Genomic DNA, 24,710 nt, shown 5'->3' with positions numbered 1-24,710 from the left:
GCTGCGGACACCTGCATAGCTTTTATTAGGAGTATGTGTGTAACTTTCAAATATTTTATGCCTTTTCACATGATACCTTCAAATATGCAGGTAGTCTGAATATTTATTTCATAATCGAGGTCGTAACATATGAGCAATGCCTTAGTTTTTTACCTACTGCTACAATCTGCTGTTGCTACTGTATAATATTGAATTACGTTCTAAATGATAAAAACTACCTTCTTGTTGTACGGAATCTCTAAAAGTCAGACAGGCAATTCCTAGATTGTTACCCGATTAACACTAGTTGATACCCCTGGAAAGTTTTATATTTTCGTAATTACTGCTGTTAAGCATTAAGCACTGTAGCAAAATGAAGTAAGGTATCCTTATGAATAAAAAATCTATGGTATTTGGGTTGCTCATTAGAGAATCCTTGCATTTTTAACTTATTATCATCATAGAATTTTTTTAAATTTGCATATTTTACTAGCATATCTTATACCCTAGTTTTGCTAGATACTGGAATGTGTTCTAGGTTCTGCTGTATCAATATTAGATGACGAATTTTTCACTGTAATATCCACTTAATCAACGTATATTTTCTTATTTTGATTAATTAAATTTCATTTGGATAAGCATCGAGCAGTTTTAAATGAAATTCAGTTCTTTCTTACCTGACCTCATGTCACACTGACCATAATTGTGATATTGTTGTTCCTAAGAATTAACCCATTTCCCATACTACTGTAAATAAGTTCTTTTGACTAACGGCTTCCCGAAATTTGCTTTAATTGTATCTCTATTGAAAAGCGAATCGAGTATATTCCCATATAGCATTAATCGATAGTATACTGTTACTGTATGTCATTCAAGTTGATGCAGCTAACTTAAAAAATCATTTAACCTCTTTCATTAACATTCTTAAAGCAAGAGACTCTGATGTTACTGCAGCACTACGGTATATAGAGCCAAGAGTAATGAATATAGTAAGCTAAATTATTAAACGATGTGGGAAAATTAGGAAGCCTCCAAAAGATGCAAAGTTTGGCTTACAGTAACCGCAATGAAGGCATTGAAGATGCAATTTTCTTAATGCCAACTAATGAAGATTTATCAATCTAAATCATTTTTATTTGATTTGCATAAGCATAGCCGAGCCAACAGTAATATGATCAAACAAAATTTAAATTTGAAAGCAATAGCATAGCAACAAGCTAATCGCTAGTCAGTTTAGCACAAGTCAACATAAATTATCCTTTTTGTCAATATAAAGGCTTGTCTTAAAAAGATAAATTTCCCGCATTTTTATTTAGATAGAGACTACGCTACGAACACAAATAGGTTGAAGTATTAATAATCATACAACAGTTTCAATAGAATAATACTTTGAGACATTTTTACTATTTCTCTGATCGTTAGCTTTATAATTTTTGGTGTCTGAATCTGCCCTATACCGGCTCCTTGTTATGTTTCTAAAAGATTCTAAGGTTGAACCATCAAATTTATTAGTAATGCCGCTGTTAGGTAAGCTAAAACGACTTCGACTTGCAACAATTCTACCACGACCCACTGCTGGCCTCGACGATGATACGGATGCTAAATCCATTAGATGTTGCGCGTAGCCATCAATGATAAACTGGTAAATAATAAAATTATTCAAAGTTAACATACAAACACTAGATAGCAGCAACAGTATCAATAGCTTCAATCTGTAAATCAATAATACGTGAAAACAGTTAATTAATTAATCAAAGATAAGCATTAAAATCTTCTACTTACTTGTACACTATATTTCTTCTTGGCTTTCTTACTGACAATATAGATTTGATGTGGCGCTAATCCAATTTCCTTATATGTGGCAATATCTTTAGGTGAACCATAAGCAACATGAATCGTGATTTTAACCTATGCAAAAGCATTCATACAGTTAAAGTTCAATATCTTATCATTCTCTAAGGTAATAAGATTATTATAGTATTAGCCGAATCATGATAAATCATACCTCCATAGTCAAATACTTCAAGAATGATAGTTTATATTTCGTACGATCGGGTGATATTCCATCAGAAAAAGAAACGATACCAAACGGGAAATTATGAGCTGTTAGCCAGGCCATGATCCTATTCTTTTGCATTTCTGGTCTTCCTGTAACATAAACTATGAGATATCCTAGATCTTGCCAATGCCTGTTTATATTGTGAATCTTCATTAATATCATTAAAATAAATGGTATTAAAATATATACGTGCATTGTATATGCACAACTATTGTTTATCATTCATGGTAATGTGAGATAGCGTAAAAATGGAATAAACTTTTTATCGAAGGCAGTTACAATTTAAAAGATCAGTAATGTTATTAATTGAGTGATTACTAAAGTTTTTAGAGGTAAGATTTCGAGGAGAACATGTAGGAGATCTAATATTTACTGATGTTTCAAACATATGTGAGTAGCCTTAATTTATAGCTAGCATACGCAGAATAAACTGCCAAAAATAAATTAATTTCTAGCAGACTACAGCAGATGCATCTGTCAATATTCGCTAACGCTACAATTCCTTCTTATTTAAATACATTAAATAAAACTATGGTATTGCTACGAAATTTTGAATACTATATAAATTCAGATTACATTTACACTAATTCTCCATCAAATCTACGCTAGCTTAGCGCAGTAATTTGTTAACTATCGTAGTAATTAGTATATACTAATAAATTATAAATTATTTTTCTCACCGAACAACATCGACGGCACCAGGTTTCAACTTTGGATCTTTACCACGAAGTGAAACACTTGCAGTGAACGACCCGTCAATGCTAAAGACTACCACTTCAGTTTCGGGTGGAATAACAAATAAGGTGCTATCTGCCACGGTATGATCACCTCTTTGATAATGGATATTAATGGAATAGGAATTGATTAGTTGAAAAAAATTGCTTAAGTGTATTAATATTGGTATCTCATAAATTAATATCATACCTTACCACTGCTTTAACAGGAAATGTACCTAATCCTAACTGTTGTTCCATCGGTAAAGTATATTTTATTTTACCTTGATTACCAGTAATAACCGTATCATAAAACTCCCAATTTCCTTTGACTTTGATATAAATATCCACCTAACAAAGTTTTTAGTGAATCGACCCGCTATTTTAAAACATTGAATTATATCTGATGCTAGCTGCTAAATGTAATATTATCATACTGTAAATTTACTTTTTCTCCTGTTAGCGAAACCACGTCCAAAGGTCCGTAAACAAATTTACTAACTATATACTGTGGTTTACTCTCCAAAACTACTATGTCCGAGCCTCGATGATTGGCAGTTACATTCTTAAATTTGGATGAAAATATTAAATGCATGTCTGAGTAAAATGATATTATATATGTTTTATTCTATAACAAGCTCACCATCACTTTAACATTAGACCTCTTTTTTAGCCACTTTTCGGTTGGATAAGAAGGCGTAAACGAAAATGATTCCGCTCTATGGTCACTTCTTCGCAGGCTTTCAATTCCATTACCATGTAATATCTATAAAAAATGGACCATATTGTTTGACCAATATAAACTTTAACTATGCTAAAAATTGATTTCATATTCCCTTTGTAGATACTAAGGATCGAGCTTGCATTTTATTTTATAATTTGATAGAATTAGTAATAATAAATGCTGGCGCTAACTTGACGAATAATCATAGCCACAGCATCGTAGGATTCCCAATAACTTGAATGTAACATGTGAGGAATTGCTGCCTCTGGAAACCCGAATAACGATTTTGGGCAATCAAGAGCGTAGTCTAGGCGTTTATTTCCCCACCACCTAGTTAAAACTGATTTTCAAAAATTGATTTCACTTAGTAGCTATAATCTAATTGGGGCTATTACGTCCGTAAGCGAATAATTATTGTTCTCACTTACTATTGGAGAGAATATCAAAAGATGAAGGTTCATCTGAACGTTTTGGTATTTCACTATGACGATAATCCTGATTTAATATTGACGCACCTTTTTCAGAAGTCATCTCAGACTGCATAACAGGTGATTGGTTATTTATCGATTGATTAACAGTAGGGGGCCAAAATAGTTGAGAATTATCAAAAACAGCATCCTTAAAATAATGTAACTTTCCGTTGCCTAAAGGATATTGTTGAAAACGAACTACACTGATAGATGGTATATTAGAAAACTGTCCTAACAGTACAGGTTCCAATCGTTCAGCAATAGGATCTATTGGATAAAATAGATTATAAACTTGATCACAAGGAGGGCGTCGCAATAGAGTACAGCCAGGAACTAATCAAAACATATAATCAAAGTTAGTGAACTGCATGAACAATGTAGACGAAAAGTATTATAAAAGGACAAGTAATAATACATTTACTTAAATTGTGCGTAATACATATAATACAAATTAAAACTCGAATACCGTTATCGGTCATTGAACGTTGCTTTAATATCCGCATAATCAAGATCATGGCAATTGGTGAACCAAGCATAAAGAAGTCAGCAACATCGAAACTGAAATAAACTTCGCCACATTGACTGGAATAACTCGTTCTTGATATGGAACTTCGAGAACTACCAATTTTACCCGGTATCTTTGTTATTTCACCATCGCTATTTAATGCGTAACTGCACTCTCCCGACTGGTTACTAGACCCAAGATGATTATTTGAATAACCAGATTGAAAGTACCAATCATGTCTTGGTAAACCACTATCACTGTTATATCTCATTCTGTGTTTCGAAGCATAACTTGCATCACAAGAGATTTCCATTTGGCTAAAACTGGACGATACTTTTGATGGACTTGAGCATGTAGATTCAATGGTAACGGTAGGTATAACCGATGGTGTTCTAGGGCTGGTATCCGTCGATGATACTTGAGAAGGATTAGCATTATTAATTAAAGCGTCATAGGCGATGATTGCTCCCATAGAATCACACACCATGCATACCTAAAATTTAATCCGTATTAATTCACTATCCAATTTAGAGATTTACGGTATTAAATCGTTATAACAGTTGATAACATAATACTATATTGGCAATTCATAATCATAACTGAAGCAAGAGCAAGACAGATAGGAATGGATAGAAGATATAGAAAATCGTGTGATCACAGCCTAATTTCTGTATCAGCTTCATTATAATATATGGATAAAAGATAGGCGATTTACAGGTATTAGAAGATGTAAATAAGGCAATATCGAAGTCTCAAAGATCTTAGATGTGATGGAGGGTTCGAAGAGTCAGATAATGTGGTTTTAGTTACCATGCAAAGAATTGCACAAGGAGCTTAAGCAAAGAGGATACTTTATTGTAGATAGTAGTTAGGTTCAGAGTGATAATTACGGTAGGTCAGCGTGGTAGCTGCCGTGAGTAAAGTGTGAATACTAACTGTGACCAATAATGCAACTTAACAAATAAGGTAGAAAACGGCGGTATTTATAGCTATGGCATTAGAACACATGCAGAGAACGTGATTGTAGGATTAGATACAACATATGCCATAACAGGTTATAGAATAGCAGATGATTGTAGAAAATAGTGAGGACTGTAATAACTAAATGTAGTAAGCCATATTTGAATGTAGAGCGAACAGACTGTAGATATATCTAAATATAAGATCAATACAACATGTCTATATTTAAGAGTAGAATATAGTTACAGTATATTCTGAATACACTACATTAGAATTATTATCATTAAAATGATCTTAGATGATAGTAATTACAAGTACCAAGACAACTACATATAATTATTAGAAAAAACTAAAATCAATGCTGAAGGAGAATCTTAATTGGCTGAAATAAGATAGTCCAATACGTGCGTATTATGGCATTTTAGTTACCAAACCGATTAATTCGTCGGTACTTTCTTGTTAAATTGAACTTTGATTTTTTTATAACTTAGCTTCTACAAATAAATCTAAGTCAACATTATATTTTATGTATATATGTAAGCTTGTAACCACTTTACTTATCGTGTACTATCATTATTATCTATGATTTTGTCATAAATATTATTTTTACTGTATAAATTATTGAACGTATTTGATATTCAAATGCTAGCTAATTAAAATCCGTATGAGATATACTATATTATACAAATTTAATTTACAAGTATATTAGTGTGCTTAAGAAAGTGTTCATAAGTCCATAACAATAAGTTAATATTGGATATTATCATAAAATACCGCCTCAAATGAGTAACAAATACCTTATTCCTATTCAATTTTTGAGATAAACACAGTATTACAGCCTTTTACAACTGATGCACTACTTAGCTAAAGAATGATTTATAACAATGAACCTACCTTCCCATGAAATCCTCTACCTTCATTCGAGTTAATAAAATCTTGGTATACACTATTTGCTTGATTTACTAATGCTGGTATGGCGTTATTATATTCAGATGAATTCACAGCTAATACTGGAATGGCACTCAGTGGAGCAAAATCTTCATTATTAAAGCGTATATCATGGAATCAGAATAAACGATCACAATTTAGCTTGATGTATCTCAATCAATGAAATACGCAAAGAGTTATTCTATTCTTAACTATGAAACATAAATTCAATAGCATCCGAAGAAATAAGAATATTCTAAGATGAGCGTTCCTAATAGAATAGGGTAACAGATTTATAAGGATCATAAAGGTGGTCACTCTCGCGATAATTTTTAAAATAGCTAAAAATTCGATGGTACCAGCGAGGTAAAGATGATTTTATAAATACACTCTAAAAAATTGAGGAAGGAATAGTCATACTAACCTTTTTCTAAAAATAATAAGCCACTTCCGCTAAAATTCACGGCTGCAGCATTCGCTTCTGAAGGTTTACGCATCCGATTGCAGAGGGTTTCTGTAGCAGCTAGCATTGAAAGAGCTGAAGCACATATTGGTGGGCACGGAACTAGCCTAGTGGCAATACTATCTTCAGCAAATGGATAATGGGATCTAATTATTGAATTAAACGTAACTTCAAACGTTTGATAATCGGACTGTTGTGAACCGTAATCTAGTCTAGAATCCAATAAGCACCCTGAACCATAAAAAGAAAAATTTATAATTATTTAACACTTTCATTAAGTACACTCTCAATTAGTCATACAATTTCACCGTTACCCTTTATGTTATCGCCGTAAGGGCAATTTTACAATTCCAATAAGGCTACAGTTTGTCAAAAAATGAGCTATACTTTATTACCTCCGTGAATTACCAATACAAGTGTCTTATAAAGACATGATGTTGGCCCTTCAGAAGAGAAACTTGACGAAGATGTAGTATTCGAAGCAGTATAATCATTGCCTTGCGATCGTCTGTTATAATATAATGAAAATCAGATTAGGAAATGTAAATTAGTTTATATCTCAAGTTGCCATCCACGTAACATGTTTTAATAAGTAAATGCTATCTAAATTTAGTAAATATCGATTTACTATTAATTATATTAATTTCATCGATCCTACTTTATTACATCGGTGATTCAAATATGTAATTTACTTGATAGACTTAGCACTTATAGATTTGTTTGGGGAATAAAATTCTTGGGCGATGGTTTCTTGACTTGAGTCACGAGTAAATGATCCAGTAGTATCTTCTTCATCTGATTCAATCGATGCTAAAGAGATTAAACTTTTCATTTGGGATAGTCTAATCTCATCCATAGCATCGTGATCGGCAATATTATCTAGTAAAATAGTATTTTATATAATAAGGAACAGTAAAGTTAATTTACCGTGTTAATACTACTGTACTGTTACTAATCATTAGCGTTACGGTACCTTGCGCATCAAAATATTCTTCTTCAGAGTCATCTGTATCTTGCATAATATTATTTAATCGCCAATCCTTAAGAACCTGCACAGTAGCAGCTAGAGTACTGTTAGTCTCATATCGGATAGATTGACGACTAACGGGTAAATATGGACTACTCTGTCCTTCTTCACCTAGTGTTCTTGCTAAAATCAAATAGTTATAATTATCTATTTAGCTACTAATAGTTATGATACCAGTATTTTAATCATTTTCATTTTATTCACTTCATTACTATCCTTAACAATTGCAATGGTAAGGATCTAATCTCTTTTGCAAAAACGATATTAAAGATATTTATATCACTCCGAATTAAACGGTACATCATGTCAGACTAACCTGCAGTGGTTCCTAGGGCTGCTATACTGGATCTCGTTGGAATATTCCCCAAGACATTCTCTTCATCTGCAGGAATTAACGTATTTTTGCCGTTAATCTCTTCATCAGCTTTATTTGTTGAGATATTTTTACTTTTCGGTGTACTATTACTTGGAGGAGGCTGATTTTGGTAGAATATATCTGCTTTAGTGGTCGTGACTTCTGTAGATCCTGGCTGGTACAGGTTTTTTAAGTCGTTTTTACCTTTAACCGATGTTAAAGGATGTTGATCTCGATCGTTGATGTCTAGCTGTGCCTGATCGCTTAAATTTGGTGATTGTCCAATTAATTTACTAGATAATAATAGCTTAGTTTCTTCTTCTAGCTTTCTAATATCCTGAATAGTTAAGCCAAACCATTCATCTTGCCAACACCAAGCTTGGCGATGTGCTCGAACTAAGGTTTTACGAATTGCAATGTTGTGTATAAACCATTCGATTTTAGTCTGCATGCCCCAGTAACGAAACTCAACTCGGCATAATTTGTACGCACACATAACTGATGATGAACAGGCCTTTCCAGCATATTGTGGCTCATAACTCTGTAGCCAATCTTCTTTAAGCGGTCCGCGACCTGTTTTAGTCGATTGATATAACTTAGGATCTTCTTCTGCCTTATATTCACTATTAGGTACTTTATCACAAACCACATTAACATGATCTGTTAATAGAATGATTAGTTCAATAAAATAATTGCATTCACACTAATAGTTAATAATAAAGCAAGACATAGTTTGTAGTAGTAATTTATCACTTATAACGTATTAGTTACGAATATTCTATTTGCACTATAACTAATCTTTACTAGTACTTTTCACTTAACTACGTAAAATAGCCAATTTACCGGTAGCATAAAGCAGTTTAAGCGATCAAAATAATCAAATGACAAATTATTTATGCAATATACCACATATTTATATCTACATATTTAGGATTATTGAGGTATAATTATTAACAGCATTATACATTATATTAAATTATGCAGCCAAGCGCATTCACATGCATAAATAATGTTTCTGTAGTCTCTCTTCTGCTATTAAGGTTTTCGAAATATTCTACTTAATACGCGTCATATCATACTATGGCATACCTATGATTCTAGCTCTCAGTTCAGTTTCTGATAATTTAAATACGTTGTCCTTCAATCAAAAAAATAGCATTTTACTTGTTTTGTAAATTTTTTGCTTGTCCAACTGAGCATCTTGTGATATATTTCTTGTTCTCTTTTTTAGTGATGCATTATTGTACCAAGAGCTAATATTGTATCACGATAATTACAAGTACAGATATCGTATGCAACCGTATTTTCGTAGAATTTTTTGATTATTATAATCAGGTATTGTATACACGTATTACGTATATGAAAGTTGCCACTAATTATATTATAATAACGGGTTTCAAGTCGGTAGACGAGTTCTTTAGATAAATAACATATGTGCATACAGCTGAGATATTCTATACGTCTTAATGGCATGGCGTTAATACTATCTGTTTTAATATGCATATATTTAAAGCTGGGCTTTATTTACAAGGGATATTTGAGTCTTATCATCTAGAGGACAGTATATAAAGATATACTCTTCACGAGTAGGAAATAAAATGCTCAAGATCATTCATATTTACACTTGCGCAATGAAATTAAAATCTAGCTGAAGTTAGAATATAACAATTTTTCTGTAAACATGCAAATTGACCAAACTGGAATTGTTACTGACTGATCTATTCAGTAGTATATGAACAATCACGCATATTACTAAATTTCTTTAAATTAAGATCCTAATTGTTACTGCTGATGAGAATGTATTACATTCAAGTTATCAAAAGGATTTGCGTTACTATCTAACCAGATGCCTTACATTTTAGAATCAGCAACCTAATAAAACTAGACTATTTTATAGAATTTATTAAAATAAGGTTACCCAGTGTCTCGATAGACTTTATTCATATTAATATAAAACTATGTCCGTATTTCTGCTAATTGTTCGCATGGATTCAAAAATAACTGGGTCAGTAGAACTGTAAAACTTTCTTAAGATTAAATAATGATAAACGTAGGTACTGCATATTCTACACCCCTTCAAAATACCGTACAAAGAATATTATCAGTCTAGTAGACATATATGTATTTGGTATCTGAAATTGCTATATGAATTTATCTGATGTCATAGCTAATATTTAAATAAATCGGGTCTTACTATCTCACATTATCTTACAATGAATATCGCTTATGTATAATGATTATCAATGCAAGGGAAACTAATATTCTCGGTGATATCTAATAAGTTGATATGAAAGATGGTCATAATTTGAATATAAATATAAGAAATTGTTTATGACATCCAGTAATAGAAAGGCTATTCATACTATCGCTAAATGGATACTAACCTAGTACGCTTACAAAACTCAACATCTCATTTAGATGAAACTTTTAGACATTTTCAAGCTATAGAATATCAGAAAACTTAGAGTTTTGTTTAAGTTATGATTCTACCTGTGTACCATGATCATCGGTATAAATAGTTTCAATGTCCAAAATCAGTTTTTCAACAAAAGGGCATTTGTATCGTGTCCTAGTATAAGGATATGCGTTCCAAGCTTCTTCTTCAACGTTTAAAGCTGACTTCGGTAGTATAGCCTTCAGCCAAGCAGGCAAATGGCTTCCAATGTGATAAATTTTCTTTGTATATTGTCCATTTTCATATGGACGATTTTCAATAATTTCAACACCGTCGCTTTTATCCTTACTTTCTAATCTACTTTTTTTCTTTTATGAAAATGTAATACCACAAAGGAAAATGTTAATTATAATCTAATTGGTTCAAGAGATAACAGATCACAGTATAAGCTTGTTGCACTTCTATATTTATCGAAAATAATTTAGTATTGCCTTTATAAGTTGTAAAACCTGGAATTATTGGGAAAGCTACAAATAAAATTTTGGTTTTAGGTATTACTAATCACATCAGAATCAAGATCAGTTTTAATCAAAATTCTTTTACTTATTCGTAGAATAGATTAATAATAAGCCATAATTAAGCCTTAGTAAAAGTATCAGGAAATCATCCAAGGCATAAATTATTTGAAAATTGTAATTAACATGATGGTACATTTCATTTTCGTTTACTAACATTTTAAAATAATAATTAATGCAAGTATTAATTGTTATAATGACCTTCTTTCTCGTATATTGCTTTTTCATACAAGTATTTCGATAATTGTGATACTAAGATGATTAAAATTTTATAAGATTAAATCGAATTAAACTACTGTTTAATGGCGTATGAAGCATTGTTGTAAAGTTTTTTAATTTTTTATTTTTGTTTAGAAAAATGGTGAAATCATCCCCAAAATAACTATGGAATTTATAGATTAAACCATTTATTTTTTGCCAAATTGTTAATCCAGTTTTCACCGAGCCTTAGCAGAAGATGATAAACTGCTACTAGTTCCAGATCTTACTGAAACTAGCCTTAAAATAGACCAAAAAATTTACTGGAGTGGTAAAAGGAAATTATGGAGTTATTTTAAATACCATACTTCCATCCAGGATACACTAGCTACTGTGAATCAATGAGCAGATACCAGTGCTTTATGTAACATTATGATCTTATATAGAAGATGCCTAGTATAGTAATATCCTAATATACGAATACTTATCATATACCGTTTAAGTACTGTATTGTATTACATTCATAATGTACGACATCATGACCACATATAGACGACATGCTATACATATAAAGACATTATCTCAATCCCATCTAAAACCTATAAATACCTTTGTACGCTAACTCGTTAGTCAGTTCCTACATTCCTGCTATCTCAAATACCTTATCTATAACAACCATATCATTGTTAGCCTGTAACTTGTATCTCAATAAAATCCTTTATACCTTCTATCATCGTCTACCTTAAAATACTTTACGCTACTTAAAGAAGATAATATTACACTTTATAGTAATATTTACGCTTTCATAATATCTTATTTGTAACTAACCGATTTTATCACCAGCTGTATTTATGTATTGCCACTAAAAAATTATGTTATACGATATGCGAATTATATGTTTAATTGGCTTAAAAAACAATTTTTACTATGCCAAGTTATTACATAGATAGGATATACGAACATTTGAACCCTAGGAATTAATGAATTGACGAATTCTATTAATAGTATAATTTTATTCAGGCTTCATTTCCCGAGGTATTCGCGATATGAGAGGGTATGTTTTTATGGCTATCAGTGAATTTGTTATAATGATGTGTTAAAGATGAACATTTTATCTTTTTATAAATTCCGTTATTTTAATATAAATTCGAAGTCTGCTATCGAAAACTTATTAAGAAAAAATAAAACTAAAATTCTCCATAGCAGTATCTTTATATATTTATAAGAAGTAGCGTTGTAAAAATGAGTTACAATAGTTCATCTACCTAGCTATAAGTGCATTATATATTGATTTTTATTATAATAACTACAACACATTTTGCAGAAATTAGTTCAGCTATTTTCATTTCACTTTTTATCTTGATTTTTTATATCAAAATAATATTAAATGAAAATTAAGTAATTTCATGACAGCTTTCAACGATTATTTTTAATCTTATTTAACGGTAAATTAACATCGTCTCTATTAGGAAAGTCAATACGACATGCTATTTCTTGTTTATTATAGGATATCGCCTCTTTTGGATTTTATCGTGTAGTTTACTGGTATATTTTTGTCGTGCCAGGGCTATTCATCTAAAACTTACAAAGGATAGATACAAGACCCTGTTCCATTCTGTTAATAGGATTAAGTACGACGGTACTGTAACAACGATGAACATAATGCTTTCATAAAAATAAAATAAACAAAACTTTATTTGAATATAGAAAAGAAATCATTCGACATCACGTCAATCTTTAAGCTATTGTTTATATGATTATGACGGCATATTTCGGCTTAAGGTAGGCATGTTTTCTTATTTTTATCGATCTTTAGAATTAATTGATTTTTGAATGATTATTTCCTTTTATTTTGGTAACATTATAATCTAAATTTTCATGTTTTATGGTGGTTATGGTATGGTATTGCACGCAGTTTATTCATATTGTCCTTAAAATTGAACGCTATCTAAGCTTGACTAAATGCTAAGTGTAAGTTCTACTACGTATTTTTTCTGCTCCAGTACTCTTATTCGATCAAAATTTTACTAACCTACACACTTAATCATTACATTTCTTTGTAATCAGCGTTTATTTTTCAGGTCAAGGTATGAATTTTAACTTTCTTAATCTTCGTAATGATAATTCACTATTCTGTGACTTAGATAAAATTTTTACCGTTTGTTTTACATATAACAAATTAGGTTTAATATTATTATAATATGATATATGCATAAATGTGGATGAATACGATACAAGCTTTGGCGGAGTAAAAAATGTTGATCTCTTTTAGCAAGTGTATATATATATCAATAATTTTTCAGTAATGCGATTGAACAGGCTTGATAATGAAAGGTAGGTTAGTATATGAGTCGTAACTGAAATAAGGGTAAAGTTACAAATAGAAAATTATAATAAAGGTTTAAGAGTATTTGCATTTTATAATTGCTAGTAATCCTGCCGCCGTGTTCTCATAAAATTCCAAATAGCTACATCTTTTTTAATATGAACACAATCTGCTTTCATTAATGCTAATCAATTGATTACAGTGACTCATATCAAACTGGCTGCTCTCCTAGTATACACCTATTTCAACGGGTTAAATGCTAATCATAAGTTTAATTGTTAAGCAGTTACTCATAATACTTCGTAAACCTATTAAAAGGTAACAGGTTCGTTTAGGAAGAGAGTATGATAGGTAAATGACGCTCATAAAAGCAAGATCCGTGCTTGTATCTTCATAAATTCCGTACCGTATTACTGTACATCTACATTAAATATCTTCAGTGTCAGCAATGCGCGATGGAATACAGGCGTATTATATTTTTTAATTTGTTGATGATAAAAGCTTTTTTGGAATTAAATATTTTAGATGTATGGGTTGGAAAATTTTTTAAAAATGCTACGCAATCATATTTGTAGTAACTTCATTTTGTAAATCTGCTAATACGGGTACCTATACAGAATCAAGAACTAGTAAGGTACCTTAAGGTAAATGAAATGTCAGAAAGAGCAACGTAATAACATATCTTTTATATAGCGAGACACAGATCTGTATTTAGTTCATTCTTTATCTCCTCTGACAGTCACTGATCTACAATAAACATATCTTAATTTATTACCCTTTTAATCTGATTAGTACTGGAAAATGATATGCAATACGATGAAGAATGATTATTCCTAATTTTATACACTTCTTTTTAATTGTTTAATTAGACCCTAATCAATTCCGAAACTACTAATTCCAGAAACGTGGTTTAAATTCTGTAATTATTAAATTAACCTAGTTGATAAGTTAAATTTCGAGTACTGTGATATCTTACGTAAGATTCATTCAATAAGGAATAGAAAATTTTGCGGCAGTCATAATAGTTGCTAACGTGTGCTAAAGCTTGGGAAACATGCTATGGTAAATTTTTGTGTTGACAGAATATTGTCATAGGAGTGGATACAAAACTAGATAGAATCAATAATGGATCTTAAAGTAGACTAATTCTTGTACGATTTAGCTTGATTTCCTCTGTAATAAGATTATTAATTCCTGTATTATCTCAAAATCTTAGTTGTCCTACTATTTTCTACATTATAGTACCTAGTTGTTACGTCATTTACTAATAGAATTAATCTTTGTACCTGACTGATAAATAAGTCGTATAGAAGTTAAACGTCGATCCATACATTTTTGGCTACAAAATTAGCACCGTTAAAAAGATTTAACAGGATTCCATCTGTAGTTTCATAAAATTTTTCATTTATTTGTTATAGTTATTATAACCATGAAATAAATAAATTCGCTAAGGCGAAGGTATTAGCATTAATTGAATAATGAAATATCAGAACGAGAAGTAGGGCCTCTGGGAATTTTAATCTCGAAACATTTAAAATCACTGAACGTGTAAATGAAACTGATATCTCGCTTTAGGACGACTCCTTTACTTTTATTAGCCTACGTGTGTATTAATTACGTTCATGATTGAAGAGAAATTAAATAAAACTAAACAGTTGTTGCAATCCTTAACTTAAGATTATACAGTATACTAAGAGATAAACAAGGCTATGATATTTACCTGAATCATATAAAGTTGGGCTGTACGATATTCCTCGACACTAAGCGGCAAAGGAATTCTATATTCTTTGATCAGCATCGTTGACAAATCGATTATAATAAAAGCGCTGAATACAAACTTTTAAATTATATTAACTATACGGAATATTTCTTTTCTCTTTGTTCTCTTCGCAAAATCGCTATTTAGGAGTCAAAACTATTACCGTATCGACCAAGTAAAGAAAAACTGCATTGAAAATTTAGGATTTTAGTAAACGTTGATTATGATTCTGATTGGCTGAGTAGAATCCATAGATGGAAATTAAAGAAAATCAGGATGAAAATGCAATCAAACATCCAAGAGTAATATACGATCGAAAATTCTTTGATGAAAAATAGGCGTAAGGTTAGATGCATTCGTCGTATTTACCGTTAAGCTTGTGAAAATAACCCGATTAACAGTTAAATCTTGAGGCAGACGCCATTTATATCTAGCAAATTCATTCTGAAGCAACGTAAAGTAGCATGAAATTATACGCAACTGGAAGAGGACATGATATAAATTGATTGATAATGAATGATAGGTTCAATTAGAGTGTAGTGTCTGATCCGTCAAGGTAATTTCGTTACAGGAGACCGTTAATGATACAAAACGTATCAAGCATAAATACTTTGTGCTTTTAGAAAGATTGGTACGTAGCAATATGTTATGATTATGGATAGATCAAATTGAAGAAAATGCTTGAATATGGTTTGATAGTAGGAATTGTTATCATTCTCTTTTGGAAGTTAATGCACTTAAGGCATATGTGAAATCGATTCCACTGGTAAATAAATAGTTATTATACTTTTGGTGTACAGGTATTGCTATAGTAAATTTTGACAATACTCAATAATAATAGGAAATTGACATTAATTGTTTAGATTGCTTCTCTTATCAGTCGTAATATACACATATCATAATTAGAAGAATGTGGATTGGTGGAAGATGAATGAGAACGAAATGATTGTTGCTGGATGACCAATAGAACACCGAGCTATTTAACTAGGGCAGTTTTATTATAATGCGCGTATACGTATATCAAGAACAAAATTTTCTACTTTACTTAAGTACTATACGTTATACGTTATTGGATCATCATACAAATTGTAGTATGTGTGCAGTATAAGTCACTAAGTAAAAAGTTTCTATCACGATTTCGTTGCTAGTACAGAGAATGCTACCTTCATCTTTAATTCCTGAATTAAGAAATCTTTCTTTGTGTTGGCAAACGCTATTATTTAAATAATATACCGTAAGTATCTACAGAAGCTATGAATAATGGCCGTTTATTTAATTCTTGATATCACTTTAAATCGGTACGGCATAAAATATTTTCCTAATTAGTTCAGATATTTCATTTCATCTCTATCGTATTATATCTATTCTGCAAATAGTTTGCGAACATAACTATTAAATATTCATACGAACAGATTTATTGTATCTTTAAGTAATGCATATAGATCAGGTTATTATGAAGTGATACCAGCTATAAATTATTGTATTTCAGTTTATTAAACCGTATAAGGTCGGTTCCGCGCCTATAAATAATGTATATTAATTATATATGTAAGTATTTATTAAGATATTCATGTGAAGGAGTTACACGAGTATACTGGTAACTCCTAGTAATTGCCCAGTAACAATAGTCAGTATGGATTTTTATGTTTTATTCTACGAGTACAAGTTTATCATGCAATATGAAAAGTATGGTATCTTTTACATTGTGTGACTAAGTACAAATTTGCCTTGTATGAGATATTTAATGGTAAAATTAATATTATAGAAAAATAGTTTAAATAAATTAACTACATATAAAAGGAAGAACATCTCTTGGCATTATGATGAACTATGAAAATACATGATGATCCAGTAAAAGGAGGATCATAATCCTATCACAATTTCCCTTGATAATGTGCATCATACAGTCCAGTAACTGATCAAGATTAGTACTATGCAGGCATGGTACTACTGGTAACGTTTAAAATTGCTTCTTTGATAGTATTTAAGTCAAACCTATATAAGGGCAGGTGGCCGGGTATAGTATGGGTAATTTAATTCGAATGCGCGAATCACTGCAAGAACTGTAGTAATAGCTCAAGAACATGTGTAAGTTTATAACTACTGTTACTGGCCATGTAGAAAATATAAATGGCCTCTCATGCCAAAACTAGCACTAATGCCCTGACTGAAACTAAGCCCTAAACCCTCCCCGACTTCGTACCTAACCCTAACGGAACGCAAGTCATCCTCGGACTTTATAGTAGACGAAAAAACACGCTGCATTGGGTCATTTAAAGAAAAATAAAGGAAAATTGAAGGAAACTGCATATATTATCAGTGTATAAAAGAGAGCCAACGATAATGGTTACGGAGTAGTTATTATATCAATTATAATAATATAAGCTGGATGTTATAGGAGGGTGTGGTTATAGTAGTGCCAATGCTTAAATAAATTCGCACTTTAGATACAGTAGATTCTGCTTATATTTTTCTATTCTTGTATTTGCAATACGTAAGAAGGACTACTAGGACATCCAAATATTCTACTAATGCTTGGTAAGAGCAGTTATTAAAGGGGAAGTCGGCATCTGCGATATTTTTTAGATCAAAGTCTGACGTTAATAGTGTTCTTATAGAATTTGCTAGTTTCAATCTACACCCAAGCTTCTCGTGCGAAATTAGAAGGACTAGCTAGTGAGGTTAAACACGTTTATTTTGGTTTAGTATTCAAATTCGAAGTCAAAATATGATTGATCGAACTGGTGAACTCTTACATAGCCATCTTCTCCTCCACTGCTATAGCTGCATTAGAAAGAAAAATAAAGAATTTTTGAAATCATATAAATTCAGCTACCATACATTAACCGCGTGTGATTTAAATTACATCGAATAGGTTTGCTAACATTAAATATAACTACTTTTCATGTTGAGTTTCAAATTACTCAAAAGCATTAATTTGTTATTAAAATTTGACAACATACAGAACTTGAGGCTATTATAATTATTTGATTACTACCTTTTTCCATCAGGGTGAAATCTAACGCTATTGATAGGACCAAAATGACCTTTTACTCGGCCTATTTCCTCCTCAAAGACTACATGATAAAAGCGGGCGTCGAATTTACCAGCCTGCGCTGCAGTTGTAGTTACGTCAATAGCTTCTTGACCACCTCCAAGAACCACCTATACAACGTAATGAAATAGGTTATGTCGCGATCTTTGGATTCCGTAACTTGCAGTAACGTTTCCTTACGTGATCTTTCAATGATGACAGAGCAGCCGAATTTACAGGGCGTTCAGTTTTGTAAGTTTTTAGCAAGGTCAGATCATCAGCATCAAATAGCTATCATGAAGAAATTCAAATCACAATTAGAAATAAAGTAATGATCCTATGCTCCTTAAATTCCATTGATGTCAGAGTTAAAATAATATAGCAAACCTACCTTAGCGGTACTGTCCTTCGAAGCAGTAACAAACATGGATTGATCTTTGTACATATTTATATCAGAAATTGCTTTTCTGTGCTCCGTGACACTGTGCAACTTTTCGCCAGTCTAGTGCCAAGTAAAAGAATGATAATATAATAAATTGGATTTATGCTATTATTTGTTATGATAATAAATCGTAGATTAAGTGATAACTATTTAACTATTTAAAAATTAGAGTTTTCGGGCGAGCTTACGGTGGCATCAAATTGAGAGACCTCGCCATTTTCATGACCAACAATTAAGTACCGGTCTAATTTACCCCAGACAGCTGTTGTTATCTTGGCATTATCTTTTGAGATTGGAATTCTCAGGTAAGGTTCACCGTCGTCTTAGATTTAGAATTGAATAAAAAATGTAATATTATACGCAGAACAGATGTCAGAAGTATCTTTCATTAATATTTTAAACAGTAATAATATTACTTATTTGAGTGGGGTCATCTAAACCAAAGAGTAATATTTCAGATTCATAACCGCGCTGCTGATCAGTGGTTATTAGAAGAGCTCGTCCACTGTACGAAAAGCCGCAAGATCTAACGGCTGCCCTGGTGTCAATTCTATGCAACTGTTTGCCAGTTTCACAATCCCAAATTATATATGAGTTATCACCAGAGCCCGTTACGACTTTTGTTGAGTCCCCTACAATCAATTCTTATTAAGGAAGATTAACCAATGTGTTATATAATACGCTTGTAGAAAACATACTATATTCAACAGCTTGAGTATGAAACTATAGCAGATCCTTTGTAGGTGGTGGAATATTTGCTTCGAATTTGTTGCAAATTATTCATAGTACAAATTACACAGAAGGATACAATTACTGTTTATACACCAAACTACACCACTGTGTCCATCGTACGTTCCTAATCTTTCCCCGTTATCAGAATACCAGACTGATGGAGAATGGTCTTTCCCTGCGGAGAATAAGAGATCTCCTTCTCTATTATATCTAATTTGAGTAATAGCACGTTCGTGCCCATGAAGGAGAATCGGTCTCTAAAATGAAGATGCAATTTATATTAGTGTGGACTCTTTCAAGTATAATTACGAATTCGAACTTTTAAGCATAATTTCAGTCAACTCTAGCTGGTGGTGTAGCACTGTAACTAAGAAGTATTAAACATTTATTCTATTGGTTCAACTTACCATGTTCTTATCGAAAAGTTATCTGCACGTGTCTACTCTTTGAAATTACGCACTGCTCATTAACTGATTTAAGAAAGAGCTTTGAAGATTGTCGACTAGCGGTTAGCGAAGAGTAACCCTTGGATTTTGCGGAGCACAGTACTGTACACTACAGTACAGTATAGTACAGTACAGTAAATTGCAAGGAGTAACCGGGGCAGATAAGTACTGTACAGTGCACATTCCCGATGATAAAGAGCGTGTTGCGCAATGTTAAGTACAGTACGTAAACACTACAGAACGGAACGACTACAGTACAGTATACCGTATGAACTATTGAAGGTCTGATTTAAACAACTTTTGCTATTCTCGTATAGTCTACTGTACACTGTACAGTACAGTACTGTAAGCGAAAATTGTGCTGAGCTTACAGTACAATGTTCAACTTAGTGTACAGTACAGTACAGTACTGTACTGTACAGTACATCATGCTCAGTACTGTGTACAGTACTGTACAATCATTTTTTAATCCTACAGTACCTGCCGTACAGTGTACAGTATTCTGCAGACCAGACTAAGTACTGTACAGTAGACCATATCGAAAAATAGCTTTGCTAAGATTTTCAAAATGCATCATCACTACAGTTTAGACTATCCTCAAATGGACTAAATGGCCTAAATTTAAACGAAATTTTATTATTCCCCAGTGGCCTATCGTCATTTTAAGTAAGCATCGGAAGCCATCTTGTTTTGATAACAGAACTACTTCTGAGCAAACTCAATCGCTCCATTCAACACGCGAAATACGATACAGTACAATGTACTGAGACTTTACTATATCGTACTGTACAGTACTGTACGGTAATTACAAGGTACAGTACAGTACAGTACAGTACTGTACAGCACAGTACATAGCCTCTAGTAATAGACTGAACAGTAACAGTACCATGAGATTGTGAGTACAACATGGCCAGCAAACCGAAGTGGACGGCGGTGGATTATGCAAAACGTGTAGCGATTTTTTTTAATTTCTTACTTGTTATTTGTGGTCTAAGTATGCTGATTTTTGGAGCATGGATTAATGCTACCAATAGTGAATTTCATATCTATACTGGCGATGGAGGATACATTTCTACTTCAGTTTTACTAATAATAGGAGGACTAGTGATCGCCGTTTTAGGTGCTATCGGCTGTGGTGCGTCTTATCGTGGAAGCTGCCGTTTAATTCTGGTATATTTTGGCATTTTAAGCACGCTATTTCTAATTGAGGTTATTATTGGATGTGTTATCTATGGTCAGCACGACAGTATGATGCTTGCTGCTCAAAACGGCCTAAATCTGACGATAACATCTCAGTATGGATTTAATCAGCCGGTAACTAATTCCATAGATAGACTTCAACAGCGAAGAAAGTGTTGTGGTACCAAATCTTGGATGGATTGGCGCTACTCACTATGGCGTAAGAATGAGTCACTGCATGATAGAAACTTCGTTCCAGAAAGTTGCTGTATAACAGTATCTCGCAGTTGTGTTGTTACGACAAGTCCATCGAACATCTACTATAAGGGCTGTGGGACAGCACTGTCGGAGTTTGTTGATGAAAATGTGTATGTAATCGGTGGTGTTTGTTTCGCATTGGGTTTTATCCAAGCTATTGGAATTATTCTGACGTTCTATTATTATCTAAAGTTGAGAGAAGCCTAACCTAAATCTAATAATAAATTTACTCCTGTTATGCCATGTAATGTTTAACTCTATGCCATTTACGTTGTTTCTACATCTGGAGTAAATGTTATAATTTAATTAGAACATTGCCCCACTGTCAAGTTGAAATGCTCAGTTATGAAAAGCCGCTCAGTTTTCTACTAATATTGCGTACCTTTTGTTTAATCGGTATGAATCTTGTTTGTCACGACAAACAAGATTACCGATTAAACTATCGAGAACTTAAGTCCAGTAACAGACCATAGCAATATTGTTGCGGTAAAGAATAGATTGTCTACATAGATGGATGAAAAATTAGTTTAAGTGATAAACCTAAGCGATGCTGGTGCTGTAGCGTAAAGAGATTACTATTACTGTAAATTGGTATATACAGTATTATAATAATAATTAATTGATTAATTATATATATACCCGTATAATCATATGTACCTGTATAAATTGCTGATTTAAGTATCATATAGCGCTAATGGTTCCATTAATATATACTTAGAGCGTCAAACTAACATTTATACATTATTTATAAGATATACCGAATTTATGAAAGGGGAATCTCGTGATATTGTTACGTTTGTAATTATATAATTACTGCAATACCAGGTCTATAATCATCTCATGCCCGTATACCATTAATCAAGTAAAATGATTTAACAAATTCAGCTCTCGAACTTTGAGCTTTATCTCTTGGAATTAAATAAGCGTCTGTTTCATTCCAACCTAATTTTAAGTAAAAGTATTTAAGTAGCTACTGTATTATATATAGTAAAATCACTAAAGAAATGAATTTACAGGCTATACATATATCTATACAGTATACATTTATATTACTCTAGTATTAAAATGAATAAGTAATCAAGTTTTAACTTGCGCTGAAGCCAAATGCTATTTACTGTATTGATGGTATGCCCGTACTATATATAGTACTTGTAAATTTGTTAGACCGAAGTACTGCTAAAAGTATATCCAGACTGTACAAAAAGACTTATACAATACTACTGCTTGTACAATACAAAATAGCTATGTTAGGACTATAGGGAAGAACCTCTGTGGTTAGGACTTCCAGACTTATACTACTGCTTGCACTGAGATTCGAAAAAGCTAAGATTAATTAATTCAAAGTCCATGACACAGAATAGCTATGTTAGGACCATAAGTACCTCTATGGATAGGACTTCCAAGTATTAGGAAGGCTTACTGTAGATTCTGCAGACACCCTACGGGTATAAAGGTCGGGACTTTTTTAGGGAGGGAAGGAGAGTTGCAGATTAATAATTTTCAACTTACTAAATGCAATCTTGAACGCAGACTGCTATCGGCGCGATCGGTACGACTCAACTCAGGAGTAGGACTGACTCGTGCACTTTCTTTCTGGTTCGGATAGGATTATCCTTACCAGTCCATCACTAGAAGAAACTAAACCCTTGGATTAATAATTTTCAACTTACTAACTGCAATTGTAGATTAATAATTTTCAACTTACTAAATGTAATCTTGAATGTAGACTAGCTATCACTGGAAGAAACCAAACCCTTGGGCGCAGTAAAATGACATGACAGTCTTGCAATAGTGTACACTATGCCATGCTTAATATAAGAGTTCGTACTTATACTATTACCTGCTAGTATGTACATTTTTGTACATATACGTTAGACCCTTCAGATTTTAACTTGATATTCAGAATCCATGAACATTAAGTTAAAATCTGAAGTGTCTAATGTACTTACCAGTGTTAGACAATCATGTACAGGAAGCCATGATAAGGACGTACGGCGTACATGATGAGGGACGCCTACAGATAAAATTTCACCCCACAAAGTCAAAAAGTTGGTGTTAAACTACGATTGCAACACAAACGACTAACGATTACTACGAGATTGATCACCAATAAATTTCTCAATCGTCCCATTGATGAAGCTAAGCACTAAAGTAGTTAATTAAGCCTCTGAGCGTTTACAAACCTGAAGCAACTAAGTACTAGATCATCTCTATGATTAGTATTTTAAGTCTTACATAAAAGCAGACAATGGTTGTGTACGGTAAGTTTATTTCTAAGCAACCACGAATGTTCTCTTCAACACCTAAACCGAATTTCATATTTATAGAAACTTGTGAAACCCGTGGAATGCACTACGTACTATCTTAAGTTAATAATTAATTATTATAATAGTGTACATCCAAAATGTTTCAAACACGACTCCACTTGATCATAGTCAAAAGTAGTTACATAATTACTTAAATACCGGATTGGACTGTGCCGAGACTTAATCGTAAATCATTCCAAATCAGATTTAATACCATGATTCGATAATTTTAATGATATAAGAAAGGTTTTTTCTTAAATATCTCTATGGCTACAACATTGGTTATGACTGCTAGCCTTTTTATTACAGTACGTTTCTTGCAATTTATTTTCTATCAGTTCTACAGTAGTAGTATACTGTATACAGTACTGTACAAGTCAAACTCTGTACTGATAATATAATTTCATACTACTGTACTGTACAGCATTTTTATTTATTTTTATAAAATTATTTTTAAAATAATTACATTTTCGAGGTGTGCATTAATTTCTTGAGGTACAGTATTATAAACATATTTTACGGGAGATGATACTGTACAGTATAAGCGATATTTGTACTACGTTCAGTATATGTGCAAATACAGTATACTGTAGACTTACTCACTTTTCGTTAACGTTAGAGTCAGATCAGCATACAGTATAGATTTAGATTTAATTTAATACTGTACAGTTACACTAAGAACATTGTGTAGTGTACAGTATAGTACATACTGTAGAGTGTCTCTAGTGTACTGTACAGCACTGTACGGGCACATTGTATGTACTGTACTGTACTCTAATATACTGTACAGTACCGTACAGTACTGTACAGTACAGTATCGCTGGCTGGAGTCCGTTGAACTATGAGTACTGGTATACAGTACTGTAGTATCGATAAAT

The 24,710-nt window shown here is 32.3% G+C and overlaps 4 protein-coding genes across 4 annotated transcripts; 1 reads left to right on the top strand and 3 right to left on the bottom strand.

The window, feature by feature from the left end:
• Window positions 1-1,339: 1,339 nt before the first annotated feature.
• Window positions 1,340-15,474, bottom strand: TRIADDRAFT_30191 (uncharacterized protein; the record flags this gene model as incomplete). The annotated part of the gene is made up of 20 exons (XM_002115685.1): window positions 1,340-1,618; window positions 1,762-1,887; window positions 1,985-2,168; window positions 2,719-2,868; window positions 2,963-3,102; window positions 3,200-3,316; window positions 3,395-3,517; window positions 3,667-3,815; window positions 3,964-4,278; window positions 4,430-4,513; window positions 4,751-4,943; window positions 6,305-6,447; window positions 6,786-7,031; window positions 7,196-7,308; window positions 7,502-7,679; window positions 7,774-7,950; window positions 8,171-8,842; window positions 9,272-9,320; window positions 10,673-10,945; window positions 15,397-15,474. 20 exons carry the CDS (start codon window positions 15,472-15,474, stop codon window positions 1,340-1,342), a joined length of 3,789 nt encoding a protein of 1,262 aa, XP_002115721.1.
• Window positions 15,475-18,137: 2,663 nt separating this feature from the next.
• On the bottom strand, window positions 18,138-20,053 carry TRIADDRAFT_50764 (expressed hypothetical protein; the record flags this gene model as incomplete). Its single annotated transcript, XM_002115684.1, has 8 exons — window positions 18,138-18,219; window positions 18,434-18,600; window positions 18,671-18,760; window positions 18,861-18,971; window positions 19,100-19,233; window positions 19,328-19,543; window positions 19,726-19,900; window positions 20,051-20,053. The coding sequence occupies 8 exons, from the start codon at window positions 20,051-20,053 to the stop codon at window positions 18,138-18,140; spliced, it is 978 nt and encodes a 325-aa protein (XP_002115720.1).
• Window positions 20,054-20,995: 942 nt separating this feature from the next.
• Window positions 20,996-21,733, top strand: TRIADDRAFT_59701 (uncharacterized protein; the record flags this gene model as incomplete). The annotated part of the gene is made up of 1 exon (XM_002115819.1): window positions 20,996-21,733. One exon carries the CDS (start codon window positions 20,996-20,998, stop codon window positions 21,731-21,733), a length of 738 nt encoding a protein of 245 aa, XP_002115855.1.
• Window positions 21,734-21,965: 232 nt separating this feature from the next.
• TRIADDRAFT_59700 (uncharacterized protein) lies at window positions 21,966-24,049 on the bottom strand (the record flags this gene model as incomplete). Its single annotated transcript, XM_002115683.1, has 5 exons — window positions 21,966-22,028; window positions 23,036-23,119; window positions 23,476-23,586; window positions 23,762-23,829; window positions 23,992-24,049. The coding sequence occupies 5 exons, from the start codon at window positions 24,047-24,049 to the stop codon at window positions 21,966-21,968; spliced, it is 384 nt and encodes a 127-aa protein (XP_002115719.1).
• Between the last annotated feature and the right edge of the window lie 661 nt (window positions 24,050-24,710).

The sequence above is a fragment of the Trichoplax adhaerens genome, genomic scaffold, assembly GCF_000150275.1.
Source record: "Trichoplax adhaerens TRIADscaffold_12 genomic scaffold, whole genome shotgun sequence".
Lineage (NCBI taxonomy): Eukaryota > Metazoa > Placozoa > Uniplacotomia > Trichoplacea > Trichoplacidae > Trichoplax > Trichoplax adhaerens.
Note: the sequence above shows the minus strand (reverse complement) of the source record. Positions and strands in the feature narration are given on the sequence as shown.